At 38.0% G+C, this 17,576-nt stretch overlaps 1 protein-coding gene across 9 annotated transcripts in view; it reads right to left on the reverse strand.

Moving 5' to 3' along the window:
* The window catches only part of INPP4B (inositol polyphosphate-4-phosphatase type II B), a 958,716-nt gene that overhangs the window by 271,858 nt on the left and 669,282 nt on the right, over positions 1-17,576 (reverse strand). For all 9 annotated transcript variants that reach the window (XM_072621124.1, XM_072621125.1, XM_072621132.1 and 6 more), the window contains one exon: positions 13,345-13,456. In XM_072621124.1, coding sequence (XP_072477225.1) covers positions 13,345-13,456 — 112 coding nt within the window. The remainder of the gene's footprint in view (positions 1-13,344; positions 13,457-17,576) is intronic.

The following is a 17,576-nucleotide window of genomic DNA, read 5'->3' on the forward strand; positions in this document are numbered from 1 at the left end:
ACCAAGGCTAATCCACTGATCAGGGGGCAGCGAGGGGGCACAATGGATAGACTCCTGCTCGTAGAGTCAGCAAGATTCATCTTCTTGAGTTCAAATTCAGCCTCAGATACTTATTAGCTATATGACCCTGGGCAAGTCATTGAACCCTCTTTGTCTCAGTTTCCTGATCTGTAAAGTGAGCTGGAGAAGGAAATGGCAAACCACTCCAGTACATTCGCTGAGAAAATCCCAAATGGGGTCTTGAAGAGTTGGACATGACTGAAACTACTGAACAACAACATATACACATATATGTGTGTGCGTATGTGTACGTATGTATACACATGCATATATATATATTTTATATATATGTATATACACATATACATTTAATATACAAGGTGAAGAAAAAAGCTTGGTTGAAAATTTTTATTTTATTGCAAAATAACAATGGATTTTTGTATTAGTTGACATTCCTGGTCCTTGCAGTATTTTAAGAAGTACTGGGAAAGGTTTCCTGCAGAAGTTTGGATTTGAGATTTAAAGGAAGACAAGGAAGCTAGGAGGTGGATATCAGAGAAGAAATTTCAGGTATGAAGGCTAGCCAGTGAAAATGCCTAGAGTCAGGAGAAGAAGGCCAATGTGTACAGAGTATGGGGCTGGGGACAGTGGAAGTGGAAGGGGTTAAAAAGAATAGAAAAGTGGGAAGAAGCCAAGTTATGCAGGGCTTTAAACTCCAAACAAGAATTTTATATTTGATCTTCAAGGTAATAGGGAGCCACTGGAGTTTACTGAATAGCCAACTGGGGGACTTTCCCAACGTGACAGAATTTAAAGGGAGCCCAATTTAGAAGGTGCTGACATTTTCAATCTTTCAGCAATGTAGAAATCACAGAGCTTACCACCTGGTAAGTAAAAATATTAGATATAAAAGGAAATATAGATGGAATAAAATAGGAGTGCTACCCTTCTCACCTCATTCTGCTTGCCCTAGGTGTCCTCTGTATAATTGGCTCTGGGTACATGCACACAACACATCATAAGTGAGGAATTACAAAGGAAAAGCAGTGTAAAACATGTCATCTGTGAATGACCAAGGGGCACCTTTTAGACTCCTAGCCAACAAGTTATTAATTTGGGTTTTGATTTGTCCCACTCTGGACAGAGAAAAAAAGATAGACTGATCACAAAGCAAGAATGAAAGATAATGGAAAGAAAGCTTGGATACGGTGCCTGGTGCATAGTAGGTACTTAATGAACATTTGCTGATTGATTTATTGATTGATGTCAAGAAAATATGAAGAAGGCACATGGAGAATGGGGCAAACCCCCTACCTGGATGTATGGGAAGACATAGATAAAGAGTTTCGTAGTATGGGCAGGCATGAATGGGTTTATGATTTGCTTTCCTGGAAGGCAAATTCATTTTAATGAGATAACTGAGTATTAGTAAATCCTTACATCAACTTTGCACACCAGGTTGCTATTTGCTTGCTATCTTCAATGTATACTTTCTATTCTCTCTGCCTGAAACGATACCATGCCTACCTATTCTCTGCCAGGAGAAGATCTTCTTTTTGAATTAGAGGAATCAATCCTTACCAGAATGTTATCGCTCTCAGCAAAGGGTGATAACTGTCAAATCACCTATTCCTGAAGGACAAGCTTTCATTTTTTATCACATTAATAAAAAGACAAGGCTGGTGATTATCTTTCCAAAAAAAAATTGAAAGTTAAATATTTAGGATGTTACTGTGACGCTGATCTATAGTGTGTAACATCAGTCTCTTAAACCTTCTTAAATACTGCATTAAGCACCCATGTTCCCATGTTTCATGTACACAAGCCAACTACAGATTTCATTTCTGTTGAGTTCATCCAATTATTTTTTAATTAGAGACACTGGTTCTCTCTTCTAAACTGGGCTTTTTCTTACATCACAAGACACTTCCCCTAGGAAGCCTTTCTGAAGTGACTCCACCTAACTATTCACTCTATAAGTAGACATCCCTCAGAATCAATCACACTTTTGCATGTGATAAATAATAGACATTTCTTGATTGAATAAATATTTCTCAGCTATTCTGACTTTAAAATTGTTTTTGAGAATTGTCTTATATGTATATCTTCTTTCTCCCTATGTGGATTGCAAGTTTGAATGGGGGAAATTCTATTTCCTCTTTCCTTTGTTTCAATGTTCCTCACTTAGAATGGTGCTCTGCAAATAGCAGGTCTTCAGAAAATGTTGTTTATTAATATGATTACCACGCACTACTCTGCTATTACTTACACAGCTGAGTGTATGTTCTCAGACATATCTGTCCAGGCCTCACAGCTATCGTAGCCAAAGAGTATTTGCAGAGAGATCCATCTCCATGTTTATTCCCTATCAAACTTCCATAGTTGTAGTTTGACAATAGGAGGATAAGCCCTGACGTCCCATTCCCTAGAACTTCAACTTGGATCTTTCTTTGTTGGAAACGTTGTGCTTTCTAAGATGAGTAACCTGCTATGATACACAAGGAAAGGAACTTTCAAGTCAGAGGAACTGGGTCCAAACCCCACCCATGATCCTTCTACCTATGTAACCCCGGTAAGTCTCCTTACTAGCATGGGTCTCAGTTTCCTCCTCTATAAAATATGGGGACTGGACTAGGTGGCCTCTGAGTACTTTTACTGGTTTTAGATTTAAGGTTGTATGAGTGCTCGAGTCAGTAAGCTGTGTGTTCAAAGTCATAACTGGTCATTTTTCTTGCATTGGGGAGAAGTAACAAAGTGCATCCTCATATATCGCTAATCATATATCAGATAATGGCAGAGGATGGGAGACTAGCTCTCTGGGCCGAGAAAGCCTTCTACATTGTAGCGGTCCTTTTCTACTAATTATTCTGGCCATTGAAGTTCAGAGACCAGCTGTTTCCATGCTGCTAAATAAATTCAAGTGCTTCCATTTCCCTACCACAAGGTTCAATAATCACACATTAAGTAACTGCAATGTGTCAAATACTGGGTTAAGGGCTATGATATAAATAAGGCACATAAGGACAATCCTTGCCCTCAAGGAACTTACAATCTACCAGGAAAGACAATACATAAAAGGAAGTTAAATAGGGGAGTAGTGGGAGGGCTGTCAGACAGTACCAGGCTCAGGGACATGAAGAAGATGATGGCAGAGTCCAAATCAAGGAGACCCTCTTGTGGCAAGTGAAGAGTTGTCTGTGATTTGAGCCCTCAGGCTATGTGAAGACTCAGTTAAAGCACTTAGGTAATTTTCATAAAGAATGAGGGGACAAAGATGAGTGATATTCTCTACCAATGAAAGGAGGAGCCAAACTGATGATAATGATGTACATAATGATATTAATAATAGAAACAGCAAAAATTATATCACAGTTTAAAGTTGGCTATATATAGGTGATCTCATCTGATCCTTATAACAGCTCTGTGAGGTAGGTGCTCTCAAGGTAGAGCTATTTAAGGAAAATTTTAATATAGTAGTAGTTTCTTTAAGACGGTAATCTAGCTATCCTGAGGTTCCAATGATGATTGAGTTTTAAATAAACATCAATATTATTTTCATATTTAAGTAGCATTTTTCCCCCTTACAAAACACTTCCATATTTATCACCTATTAACTTTTACAGCTTCCTTAAAGGATAGAGGGCTAGCTGGGGAGGAAAGAAGATGTAGTTTCACGTTCTTCCATTAGCACTTACTAGTTATGTGTCTGTGTTTAAATCACTTAACCTCTAAACCCCAGACAACACACTACAACTGTAAGTTAGGGATGGGTTGCCAGTTCTTATTGATGGAAATATTATATGAAGGATTTCTCAAAATGTGTGGATATTTGTATTCATTTATGCTGGTGCATTGGCACTGCGCATGACCCATCTTAGGAGTTAAATATCTGTTTATTGATCGATTGAAGAAGGGAAGGGAGAATTTAGTGAAGTCACTTCTATCTGTTTCTTATATTGTAATTGCAGGAAGAGGTAGATAACACACATAAGGTATAAGGGCATCTCCCTTTCAGATTTGGAGGAGCTGCATTTAGAGGCTATAAAAGATATGTTACAGAGATAATGAGGTGTAAGATTTTCTGCCATTTAGACTCTGATTGGCTTTTTCCTCACAATCAACAGGAAAGCAAATCACAACTTAACCAATGTTGACCATTGCCTTCCCCAGTCTTTTTCTGGTTCTTCCTGGCTCTCTGGAGGTAAACCTGGGTTATCATCAAAGTCTATGATAGTAGAACTAAAGCTTTGCAAAGTTCTGCCTCAAGACTTTTCCAAGATAGACCTGGATCCAGACTGTAAGTCTTGAGTAACTCAAGGACCTGCCTAGCTATTATGGAAAAAGTTCAGCTGACAGAAAATAGGCTTCAGGATGATGAATTATGTTGACCTGGCCTGGGGCATAGAAGGGTCTAGGCATCCTTTGATAGTAATCAAAAGGTATCATCATAGTTAGGGAAAAGAGAAGTTGAACAAGTCACCCAAATAGCCTATTAAATTTCAGGAATCTTTTTTAAAAAAAAAATGCCTCAGACTCATCTCTGCAGGAAATCCAAGAAAAGGGGAGAGGTCAAGCAGGGAAGGGAATGTAATTATCAGTGCAGTGATCAAATGAGCCTTTAAATATGGGGTTCTTAACCTTTTTTTTATATCATGGATTCTTTTACCATGGCTTCCTTGTGGTGAAGTCAAGTTTGCCTTCTCAAAATAGTGTTTTTAAATACATAAAATACATAGAATTATAAAGAAAACCAATTATATTGAAATAAAATAGTCAAAATAAAAAAAATAACTATACATTCATGGTTAAGAAGTCTTGTTTCAAAGCTGGACTGTTTTTGCTGCTACTGACATTACAGATGAGAACACAGCTTCTGTCTGACAAAGAGGTGGGACTTCTCCCAGACCCCTGCTCTAAGACACATTCATCTACATCCGTACCCTCTGCTGTGTCCTCTTCAAATATGGCAGAGATGATAAAGGGTGAAGGGTAACCAGGGGGTACTGGAGAACTTGACTCCTTCCTAAGAACCCAAGCCATAGCCTCTATCTCACAAAGCTCTTCCATTGATCTGCCAAAGAGCAACTAAAACAGTCCTGATCCAGAGTGAGAGAGGGTGAATGATTAGCATTCACACCCCAGCTCGTAGCGTTTGCTTGAGCCTATTTTTATCTGAGTTTTCCTCTTTGCTTCTGGCCCAAATTGCTGCTTTAGCTACACAGGAGCCTTCTCCCTACTAAAAAAGAAATTATAAACTATTTCAAACGTTGTTCAATTTGGGTTTTTAACTTACTCTCTCTTAATCCTGTACTTTCCTTTAAAAATACATACATACATACATACACACACATATATACACACATATACATACATACATGTACCTATTATACATATATGCATATACACACATATGAGAAAATAGCTTCTTTCCCATGCTACAATTGGGGATTTTAATTTTACTTACTTTGAGGGAAAATAAGTAACATCAAAATATCCTCCATGGACTATTTACCATAATACATTCATTTTAAGGTGGATATTTTAATCCTCTACTTCTCTTATTACCTTATGCACATATCTATATATTTGTAGTTAAAAATTTGAGCCTCTAATACTTTAAAGTAGCTTTCACAGACAGTTCTTTAGATAAGAAGTTCATATTAAGAGCACTTATTACAGAAAATGGATGGAAATCTTCAGTTCTACCAGCCTTTCTTTTGATGGCTTTAAAGAGAATATGTCTAACTCCTTGACTCCTACAAAATGTTTCCTTATACTAGAGCTGTATCTGTGAATATTTTTACCTGGTGCAAAAGTAGTGCAACCATTTTTTTTTTAATTTTTTTGATGGAGTCAGGAAGTTACTTGATTAATATAACACAGTTACTAAGTTGCTGAGTTGAGAGTTAAACTCAAGGTTTCTGTTTACTAAATTAATGCCTTTTCTACTCTAACATATTGTCTTATATTATAGATGTAAAAACTTTGGATCCTGGAGATTAAGTGACTTGCTCAGGGTTACACAAAATGTCTTCATGCACTTCATATTTGAATGGTTGTCTCATGAAAAAAAAGATAAGATTTGTCCTTCTCAATTGAAAAGAAATATATTTAAGCTTAAAATTGGGGAATCCAAATAATTAGAGCCACACCACCATGAAAAGAACTGACTAACTGACTAAAGAGGTCACCCCACCAAAGGAATGCAAGCAAAGGTTATATGACCATTTGTTGGATACGGTACAAAAGGGATTCTCATTCAGGTTTTGTAGGATTTGATGGTTTCTATTGTCCCTTGAAACTGAGATTTGGGGTATTTTCTAGACCATGCTAACATACCATAAAAGGAGTTTAATGAAAAAATAAGACAGAAGCTTTCAAAGGTGGGGTTGGGGGGGAGGGGAGAAATTAGCAGCATAGTAGAGTGGGGAATTGAAAAAGGAAGGTTTGAGAAAGGGGACAGGTGGTAGGGATAGCTGGACTGTGGATATATTTCCACAGCCAAAGGAGCCAGATTGACTCTTGACCCTGGATGAAGCAGATGGTTAGGTGACCTCATAAGAGCTAAACTGTGTAGGGAGGTGAGTTCAGGAGCCACAGGTTCCCCATCCCCAGTGTAGTCCTCCATAGGACAACAAAGCAAGATGTGCAACATTCCCAGGAAAAATTGGTGTGCCCCCTTCCTCCCCTGACACCTCATCTGGGCAAAACCTTACCCATCCTATGCCAATTTCAGTTCTGCCTTACAAAATGAAAGTTGCCAAATTTTAGAAGAGACAAGTTGAGTATGACAGAAGGGTAACAAAAGAATGGCACCAGTTCTGACTAGAGGAGTGGGGGAGCAACTGGAAACACACTGACTGGAGACTGTTTTTTTCTTTTTTTTCCTAATTAGCAAATTGAAACCTTGAGTTCATAACACATTTGGGGGCCTCATGGTAACTGAGCTCGTTGCAAGTCATCTATAAATTAGTAGATGAATCTGAGAAAGGAGAACAGTGCAGTTATTATAATACTAATGTGACAAATGAAGAAAGAGAGCCCTGGAAAAGTGAACTGACTTGCCTTTTGTAACAAAAGCAGTCAATGTCAGAGGTGGAATTACAACTTAGGTCTTTTTGAGTCCCAGAATTCTGCCCTCTATCCACTTAGAACAGTGCTTTTCAGTGCATGCTACACCACAGACACCTTGCCCACTGATGACATTTTTTTTTCCAAAACTTCCTCTAAATACCATGTGCATATGATACAGTGATATACATCATTCCCCTACAAAAACTTGAATATTGATATGAATCACAAGAGAAATTACAGTTTTAGTCCTTTTTAAAAATTAGCAGAGAGAAAAACAAAACCCATGAAACACATCAGCCAAGAGGAAGCCTGTGCTTATGCTCTCCTCTCAGCATGGTGGAGGTTAAGACTTTCTCAGTCAGTTGCCTGACTCCAGCACAAGTGAACAATAACTTGGATGCTTCCTATTTCTGGCACTGTGAAGTTGATCCTTTGAGGAGCTTTTGAAGAGGAGAATGTAGGTCAAGGAGGAGAATGATGCCAGATTCATTTCACATTCATGCAGTCATGCTAGGCAAAGGGCACAATGCAGCATCCGCTGGCTCCCAAAAGAGGCAGAGAAACCACGTAAAGGGAGTAGTAGCTTATTCTGGGCAGCGGGCCATATGGGACAGGTGGTCAAGAAAGGTGTTGAGAGGTCTGCCATTGGCCTTCTGCTCCATTTTGAGCACCATTCATCTCCATCCCTACCAACTCAGTCACAGGTCAGTCCTGAAGTCTTCCAAACTGCACATTTACTGCTGCCCCTATCCACCTATATCCGTGAAGTTTTATAGGATTCAGAGCTAAAAGGGAGATTCAAGATTGTGTAGTCCACTCCCTTATTTTACAGATAAACTAAGTTCCAGAAAGATGAAGTAAATGGCACAATCTTACCCACGTAATGAGTCATAGGGCTAGTAATTATACCCAGGTGTTCTGATGCCAAATCCCATACTCTATTTTATCATGAACTTAAGAGACATCCACAAGCATGAATATTTCAATGCATAATGAACAAGAAAGACGCTTGCATAAAGAACCGCTTTTAAAGAAGTAAACAGAGAAGAGATAGATAGATAGATAACTAGATAGACAGACAGACAGATAGGAAAGCAGAGAGATAGATGGGTAGATAGATACAAATAGACAGGTAGGTAGACAGACAGACAGGATTTAGGCAGGTAGGTAGTTGTAATAGCTTGCCAAAGGAAGACTTGAGCAAAGGTGAAAAATCAGGAAGGTGGGAGAAAAGAAGATAGTAAAATGTAAAAGGAAGGTCTACAGACGTAAAAATAAACATTCTATGGCTTAGCTCAACTGCATACAGGAAAAGATTCCCAAAGGCAATGAACTCCTAGGGCACAGGCTAAATTCATGTTTTTGTCTCTAGCCAATCATCTACATAAGATCCCAATAGGAGTCCGAGAAGGATAAATGACTAAATTGGAGTATTCGCTATAATCCAGGGAGGAGTTATAGGGTACAGGCTCTAGAGCAGGAAGGATGGTCAGATAGGAGAAGCTAGTACCTACTTTGGAAGATAGGCACATGTGAATACTTTGAGGCTGCATGATTACATCAATGTAAGGAATTCTCTTCCCCCAAGGCATCTGTAACCTGATTACAGACCTTAGGCAAGGTCTGGTGTGTTGCCTGTTGCACAGAGAGGATAAGCCACTGGCCAAATGTTCAAACAATCAGTGAGCGCCTTCTGATCTCTCCTACTTCAAGGTTCACCCTTCTTTCTATTACAGAAAGGATACAGAGAGGTGGGGTGCACTCTGACATGTGTTTGTCACATTTTTACCTTCTTCATGTATAGCAATTCTGCATCAGAGCTCCCTTTGTATTCAAAGGGAAGGGATTTGGCTGAAAAATAACTCAAATATGTACAATGTTGGGCCAAATTCTATTCTGGAGAGACTAATGCATTTCCCATGGACTCACAAAATGAATAATGGATATGACACAGGGAGGCCAATTTAGATTTGGTTCCAGTTGCTTGAACAGGCATCTGGTAGTGTGGGGGTAGTGGCATCAGTGCTTCTTTTGGAGTCCAAAGGGCCTGGCTAAGAATCTTGGCTCTTCCGCATACATGTGTACGTCCCTTCTTCTCTGACCCAGTTCTGTAATCTATCAAATGGGACTTGATAGTTTCTTAGAAGAACATGAAAGCTAAAGGGCAGGAACTAGTTTGTGTTTAACTTCCTGTCCTCAGTACACAAATGACTGAAAGCTGTTGAAAAGACAAGAATCGAATGTGCTTTTTAATTTGGTTGAACAAAACACCATGTTAACCAAGACAACTTCTACACAGAAGTTATAATTGCACAAGATTCCTTGAAAATATATAAGAAGGAAGGTTATTTTATTCAATGATCCTTGGATGATGTAAAGCGTAAAGCAGAGGAATGCCAAAAGTATTTGCCATTGATGTGAACATTTCCCAAAGAATCCAAATAGAAGAGGAATTCTGAATAGATGGTGAGGTTTTCCATATATTCCTACTTGTTGATTACAGTATGATCAGTCTCTGAGGCATTGCAAGGCCTCCTAAATAAAATCCAAGTCCCTAAAATTTGTTTCACCTGAATATCCATTCAAGGGAAACGAAGAATTTCTATTCGATGATATTCAGTTTGATGTTCAATTTACAGAACTCGTCGGTATATTTATCTAGGAACAATACTGCAAATGGCCAATAAACTGGACCAAGAGTTGAAAAGTTGGGCTGCATTTGGGGAAGTGTGAAATGCTTTTAATGGTCCTACTCTTTGCCCTGAAATGAAACCTTATTTCTGTTTTAACATCAATATTCCTTCTGTGATTCTACATGAATGTAAATCACTATCTCCAAAGAAATGAATTTGTAGACCATATGTTAAAAGTAATGGAGAAGTACATGGTGCACCTAGGTGGGATACAATATATTACCATCAAAGTACCATAAAGGAGAAGTGAAATAAAAGATATTATTAGAAAGAAGTATGACTAGAAAAGAAGGTGAAGTAGTTATGCAGTGAAAATGAGAGATAACCAGTGGCAATTCTCCCTCTTTGATTATATAATGATAAGAGAAGAAAGCCCTCAGCAAGTTGGATGGAACCCCTACAGAACTGCAAAAAAATGGGATATAAAAGAAAGTGCATCTATTTTTTCCCAAAGTATTTGAAAAAATTTTTCATGTTATACTTGTAGATGCTGTAGAAAGAAATGGATAGATAATAGTATGTTAGATGGTGGTAGAAATGGTTGCATGACTAGACCCAAAAAAGATTCACTGAGTGACAAACTATTTTTGTGCTCATCCTTCATCGCCAAAGAAGACCATGCCATCAGAGAAATGATGACATGACTTGCACTTGACTTTGTTTTGAGTGAGGGAGGGTTGTGCAGATCACCAGCCTCACTTCTCCTCTAAAGTCATCTGAATCCAGTGACCAGATATGCATCAAGATGACTGGAGATGGCCCAGGATGAGGCAATTGGGGTTGTGACTTGCCCAAGGTCACACAGCTAGTGAGTGTCAAGTGTCTGAGGTGAGATTTGAACTCAGGTCCTCTTGACTCCTGCACTGGTGCTCTATTTACTGCACCCCCAGCTGTCCTGAGTGACAAACAATAGTTAATGGGTAGATGTCAACTTTGAGGGAGATACTTAATGGAGTGACCCAAAGAATTTCTTTTCTGTTATTGTTGTTTCTATGTTTTCCAAAACTTTAATCAGTGATATAGTTGAAACCATAGCTGGGAGGGAGGAATGTATTGGAAGTCTAGAACTATGAGCCTAAAGAGGATGGAAGTTAACAGGGATAAAAACAATATTTTCTATTTGGACAAAAAAAATCAACTTCCCAAACAGTGGGTGTATATAGCTTAGACTACACTTATATAATAAAGAAAACCTTGGATTTTAATCTATAAGAAACTCAAAATTAATCAGTGGCAGCAACCAAGTATGTTGACAATAATAGTAACAATTAACATGTATGTAGCAGTTGCTATGTGTCAGGCACTGTGCAGTTTTATAAATATTTTCTCATTTGATTTTCATAACAACCTTGGGAGTTACGAGCTATTATTATTCTGATTATTTCTATCCTAGGCTGCGTTAGAAGATGCACTACTTCCAGAATAAGGGGATTACAAGCTGTGCTGGACTCTGCCCTGATCTGACCAAATCTAAAATAGTGTGCTCTTTTCTGAGCACCCATTTTAGCATTGACATAAACAATAAAGAGCTGGTCCAGAAAAGGATGATCAAGATGATGATAGGACTAGATGGGTTAAATGAATTGCAGAGGTTTAGTTTGGAAATAGAAGATTTGGGAATGATCTAAGAGTCTTCAAGAAATGAATAAACGAGCATTGTGGTAAGCACTGTGGATACAATACAAAAGTGAGGCAATCTCTGCTCTCAAGTTTAGATTCTAAAGTGGGAAAACATACACAGAGGAGTGATAGGTAAAGGAGTTAAAATTAGGAGGTCAAAAAGAAGGTGCCAAAGGATGGTCAATTACCCTATCCAGAGGCAATCATTGATTTGATTAGAATTCCTATGTTGCATGGTCACATCCAAGGACTTAGCTCCTCCTGGGCAAGGTTTTGGCTGGTCTAGGTTAGATGATGAAACAGCAAAAAATAGCTAGCATGAAGATGAAGCTGGAAGTATTTTTTAGATATGAGTTAAATTAGATGAACCCTAAGATCCCTTCTGTCATTCAATGAAGCTGTGATTTGAATTAATGATTGTCTTCACGATGTTTTATAGCAGGGTGTCATGAAGAATTTTATCAACTTTCAGAGCATTATAGAAATGGGAGTTTTTCAGTGAAGAACACATCACACCATTTACTGAGCAGATGTACATGTACTGCCAGCATTAGACATAAGTGACTTTAAATAAGAAGCTTATTTTGTCATAAAAACTGTAACTTACAATGAGATACTAACTCGAGGTCAAAATACAGTAAATGCTTTCCATAGATTCAAGAGCTAAAAGCACCATTTCCAATGAACACCCTTTGAGGAAATCCATAGTTCTTTCAAGCAGGCTGCAGGCTCTTCCCTGCAGTTGTCGTTCCATCTTGCCCCTCCCTGACTTTGCACTTCCATTTCACCTCTTACCATCTTCAGCTTCTTTCGAGCCTCATCTGAGTACCATGTCCTTTTCTAATCTCCTCAGTTATCAGAGCATCTTCCCTCCTCAAATGGCCCTGCACTTACTTCTGTCTCTGAACATATTGCATCCCTCCAGTACAGTGCAATCTCCTTCAGGGAAGCATCTGCCCTGTTTTCTCCAAGACCTTGCCTAGTTAATATAGGTTGAATTAAATCTCATGAGCTCATTTACAGATGAAGCAACTAAGGACCAAAAGGGAGCAAAAGGTGCTTATCCCAGTGTCAGGGCAGGCATTCAAGTCTTCTGACCCTCCCCGCCCTCCCCCCCAATCCAAGGACTTTCTATTGTACCCAACTGCCAGATACATGCTCAGATGAGGAGCATAATTTAAATCTGCTCCCGTTATATCATTTCAAGGCATCCATATGAAATCTGTGGAAAATACATTTGTCAGTTGAGAGAATTTTGCCCTGCAAAGAGCACATTTTGGGTTTTCCTCAAATTCCTTCCCTTTGAAGACAAAGGGGACCCAGGGGACAGACTAGTCATAAAGAAAAAAGATGCCAACCTGGCAAACAATTGCTGGCATGGAGTAGAGCACAACCTGCTAAACTTTGAGGAAGGAACCCTGGCTGGGCTACATCTCAGCTGTAGTCTTCCTTCCTCCTCGGTAGACTCTTTCCCTTGCTGCAATTTCAAGTACCACATTTTTCACCCAAAAGCCTGACCCCACTTTCTCTAAAAAGTACAATTAAATGAAAATTAACTTCTTTCCAAAGAGGCAAATATTTGGAATGGATAGCAGTTCACCTTTTACAATGACCTCACAGGTTTTTGTTGTTATTTTTAATACTCTGGGGAAGTGGTTCATTACTGCAAAAAAAGGAGCTGACATGCCTATCTTTGTTCTATTGGGAAGGGGAAGTGTATACCAAGGAGAACTATACCAGGGAGTAAGTGTTTCTGAAGAGAATACTCTTATGCAAATGGGTCTTTCAGTTCAGAGAACTGAATCCATGGCTTGTACTCCATTTGTGGAGCTGCTTTCTCATTTTAACTTTTTGAAAAATGAGAGTTCAAACCCCCCTGTGGTGTGAGCAACAGAGGCATCTGGTGCAGCTGATCATCTCTAATTTAATTTGTGCAATGAGCTGCCCCAGATCCTACCTTTTGTCCCCGTGCATCTGTTGTGATGTGGTCAGTTTCCCCATCCTCTATCTCCCCCATCTTCAAAAGATTGACTTCTATGGAACCAACAGCTTTTCCACCATCGGAAGTTCTGAAACCAAAAAACAAAAGGTGAGATCCTCCTTCAGCCCATAAAGTGCTCAGGAAAAGAAGCTTTCCTTGAGGTAACATTTTCAATGCAGTCCATTTTGTAGGTTCTTTGGTTGATTAAAGTAATTTCTTATAAACATAAAAAGAATGCTAACAATGGGCTATTTCTCCCATAAAACTCCATTTAATGAAATGAACCATAGATGTACAAGGAGAAGTCATGGGTGAATAAACGCACCTCATGAAGTTAAAATCACTTCATAAGTACCTGTAATGTAAGGACCAAATGTTCTTAAATGGGAACACATTAATAGAATACCAATTTAGAATTTATATTTTCTATCCTGCAAATCTAACCTTTAAGGACTGTCTCCCAATTAACAGCTACATGTAGGAAATATGAATAGTAAAACATGGAAACTACAGAAAAGGCAAATCAGTAAAATATATCATGTGGTGGAAAAGACTATTGAATTGGGCACCAAGCAAACAAGTCATTTTCCCCCTCTCAGTTTTTTCATATGTAAAATGTGGGGATTAGTATTACTAGGCATATAACTATTTAAGCTCCTCAAATTCCCTTCCTTTCCTCCCAGCTAAGTACTTTCCTATATATTTCACTGACAATACTGAGGCCATTTGCTGAGAATTCCTTCTTATCCTCCACTTTTCTTCACACATCACTCAGACACTTTCCACCTCTTGTCTCACAGTAAAAAGTAGCTCATCTCATTCCCAAAGCTTATCCCAAACCATCCTGTCTGCTCCAGCAGACTTCTGCCCCCCCAACCCCTTCCTCCAGTAATCCCTATTGCCTCACCAATCTTCAACCTCTTTCTATCTACTGGTTGCTTCCCTATCGCATATAAATATTACCCTGACTCCTCATCTCTCCTCCCTTTTTGTGGCTTGACAGCTTGAGAAAGTCCTCTATAATTAGTTCCACCATTTCATGTCCTCTCATTCTCCTATTAATTTTCTTCAGTTGGGCTGAACTAAACTGCTGTCACCAAATTTACAAATGACCTCTTAAGAACCAAATCTAATGGTGTCTTCTGAGTCCTAATCCTTCTTGTCCTCTCTGCAGCTTTTGATGAAACTCATCACCCTCTTCTCCCCAATACCCTCTTTTCTCCCGGTTTTCCTTGCTGTTCCTCACACACAAAGGACTCTTCATCTCCTGACTTCTAGAGTTTTGCCTGGCTGCTCCCCATGACTGGAATTCCCTCCCTCTTCATCGCTGAATCCTGACTTCTCTGGCTTCCTTCAAGTCCCAGCTAAAATCCCACTTTTTGTAAGAATGCTTTCCTAACAGCTCCTTTGTGGAACATCTTCAATTCATTTTGTATGTGTGTGTCTGTATGTGTACAGACAGGCATACATATACATGAAAATAACTATAATCAACTATGATAACTACAATCAAGAAGATGGAAGGAAGAAAGAAAAAAGAAAGAAAGGAAGGAAGAAAAAAGAAAGAAAGGAAGAAAGGAAGGGAGGAAGAAAGACAAAAGAGGAAAGAAGATAGATTGGTAGATAAGATAGATACAGACATGATTTTTCACTAATTCACAGAAAGGGCCATCACACAAGTTTAGAGCTTCTTATACAACGATCTTATTCTTTTATTATCTGTTTTTATATTGTTTATACATGTATTGATTATAAATTGCTATTTTATAACTAATATTTAATTACTCTAAACAGACATACATGTATACATAATTCTTGATTATTGAGTATTTTTATATTGTCTCCTTCATTAGATTGTGAGTTCCTTGGGAGTAAAAACTATTTTAAAAAGTACTTTCTTTGTATCCCCAGAATTTTATCACAGTGCCTAACACACAGTAAGTGTTTAATAAATGCTTGTTGGGTAATTCACAGAAAGGACCATTAGAAAAGTTTGGAGTTTCTTATATAATGATTTTTCTTAGTCTTCTTTATGTATTTAAGTTATTAAGTGATTGTGAATTGCATAACTTAAAAAAAAAAGAAAGAAAAGGAACTCATGCACCAAAGTGTTCATAGCAACGCTTTCTAAGGTAGCCACCAAATAGAAAACAGAACTCATGTGCAACGGTGATGGAACAGTTGAACATATTGTAGTATATGCGTATAATGCATAATATATAAGGCGTATATGAATACAAGTACATATGTAGTGAACATAAAGAATCCAGGGAGGCCTGAGAATACCTGTATGAACTGATGCACAGTAAGGCAAGCAAGATCAGAAAACAATATATAAAGTGTGTATATTAATGCTAGTGGAAATAACAATGAAAGAGAATTATTTATACATCACCTACTATGTGCCAGGCACTGTGCTAAGTACTTTTTTCAAATGCCTCATTTAATACGCAAAAAGGCAATGTAAATGCTCTAACACAGAAACCATAAGCAAAGAAAACTGCATACATACATACTTACACAAATATGTATACATGTATTAAGGTAGTCATAATATACACATATACATATACACATACGCATTCACATATACAAATTATATAATACACACATAATATATACACATACATACATGCTTATTTTTGATGTACATGCATGTGTACCCAATAAAACCACAAATTTCAATGCTAATAAAATTTAGAATAAGGTAAAATAAAATGAGGAATTTGAAAATTTAAAATCCCTTCCATCTTGACATTTATAAATAGAAATGTGCCTTTTCTTCTTCATAAACCTCTTTTCAGCATCTCCTCCTTTTGACTCAGATTCTGACTTGAGTATTTTACCCTATTACATGCAAAATGAAGGAGTCAGACTAGATAATTTCTAAGTTCTCTTCGAAACAATTCTACAATTCCCAGTGATTTCTATCATGCAAGCTCTTTTACCAAACCAAAGTGCTACGTGGAGAATAGTCCCAAACCCTGAGAAGGTTATTTTTAATGCACTCTGGGTTCTCCTTTCCAGAAAGTAAAGCCCACCTGACAATACTGCAGGCAATACTCCAAGCCAGAATTAAAAAAAAAAAAAAATTCAGTCTAATCATTTGAAATCTCACACCTTGTTTTAAATCTCCTTTCCAAATGTTACTTTAAATTAAAAAAAAAAATTTAAACAGAATTCGTTGATTTAAATTTCAAAATAGTTGACATTTGCATAATGCTTCAAAGTTTTCAATAACATGAGATAGTAGATAGCTCTGAACTCTTGAGTTAGGAAGACCCAGGTTCAAAGTCTGCCTCAGACACTTAAGAGCTTTGTGATCCTGGATGAGCTACTTAACCTTTGTTGGCCTCCACTCCTCATCTGTAAAATGAGGGGACTGAACTAAATGGACTCTAAGGTCTCCAGCTCAAATTGGTGATCCAATGAGTTTTAAATACAGCATTACCTTTGATTCTCCTGACTACTCTTGGAAGTTAACATTCCCATTTTAAAGATGAGCAAACTGAGGGTGAGAAAGTTTACATGTGACTTGCTCTTAGTCTCAATGCTAATGTCAGAGATGGAATTTAAATACTGATCTTCCTAACTTCAGGTCCAACACTCTACCATAGAAAGCTACCTTTCAAAAGCATATTAATTAAATGAAAAGTCAACTCAATAGGTTACTATACAATTAGAAGCTTTTTGTCCCAAAGCCTTCAAATTACAAATTGAAAAGAAACTTTAGAATTGTTCCTTTAATGAAATTAAATGCAGAGAGTGAATTTCTGTGGCATTGCTAATACTGCTCTAATAATATGACTCTGCACACAATGAGGGGGAAAGGATTTGCTCATTAAGCAATGTATTAAAATTTCTTTTTGATAAGAAATGGAACACAATGCTATTTGTTCATTTTAAATAATAATGCTGAATGTCTATTAGGGGAAACTAATGAATAAAATGCAGGCATTTGTCACACACTGAACACAGCATGGTCAATACCCAAGTAAGTAAGGTCCTTGAAGGCAGGATACATCATCTCATGTTTGGTTTTTTGTATTCACAGAAACTGTAATAGCACTTTTCCTATAGTGGATACTTAATACATATGCTTGGTGACTTACACTGGAGTGAAAGAGTAGTACAAGAAAAAGTCCCATCCAGCAGAAATCTGAGGTAACCTTTGGCTTCCTGTGTGAATTCAGTACTAGATGGGACAA

Source organism: Notamacropus eugenii, chromosome 6 (assembly GCF_028372415.1).
Source record: "Notamacropus eugenii isolate mMacEug1 chromosome 6, mMacEug1.pri_v2, whole genome shotgun sequence".
Taxonomy (NCBI): Eukaryota; Metazoa; Chordata; class Mammalia; order Diprotodontia; family Macropodidae; genus Notamacropus; species Notamacropus eugenii.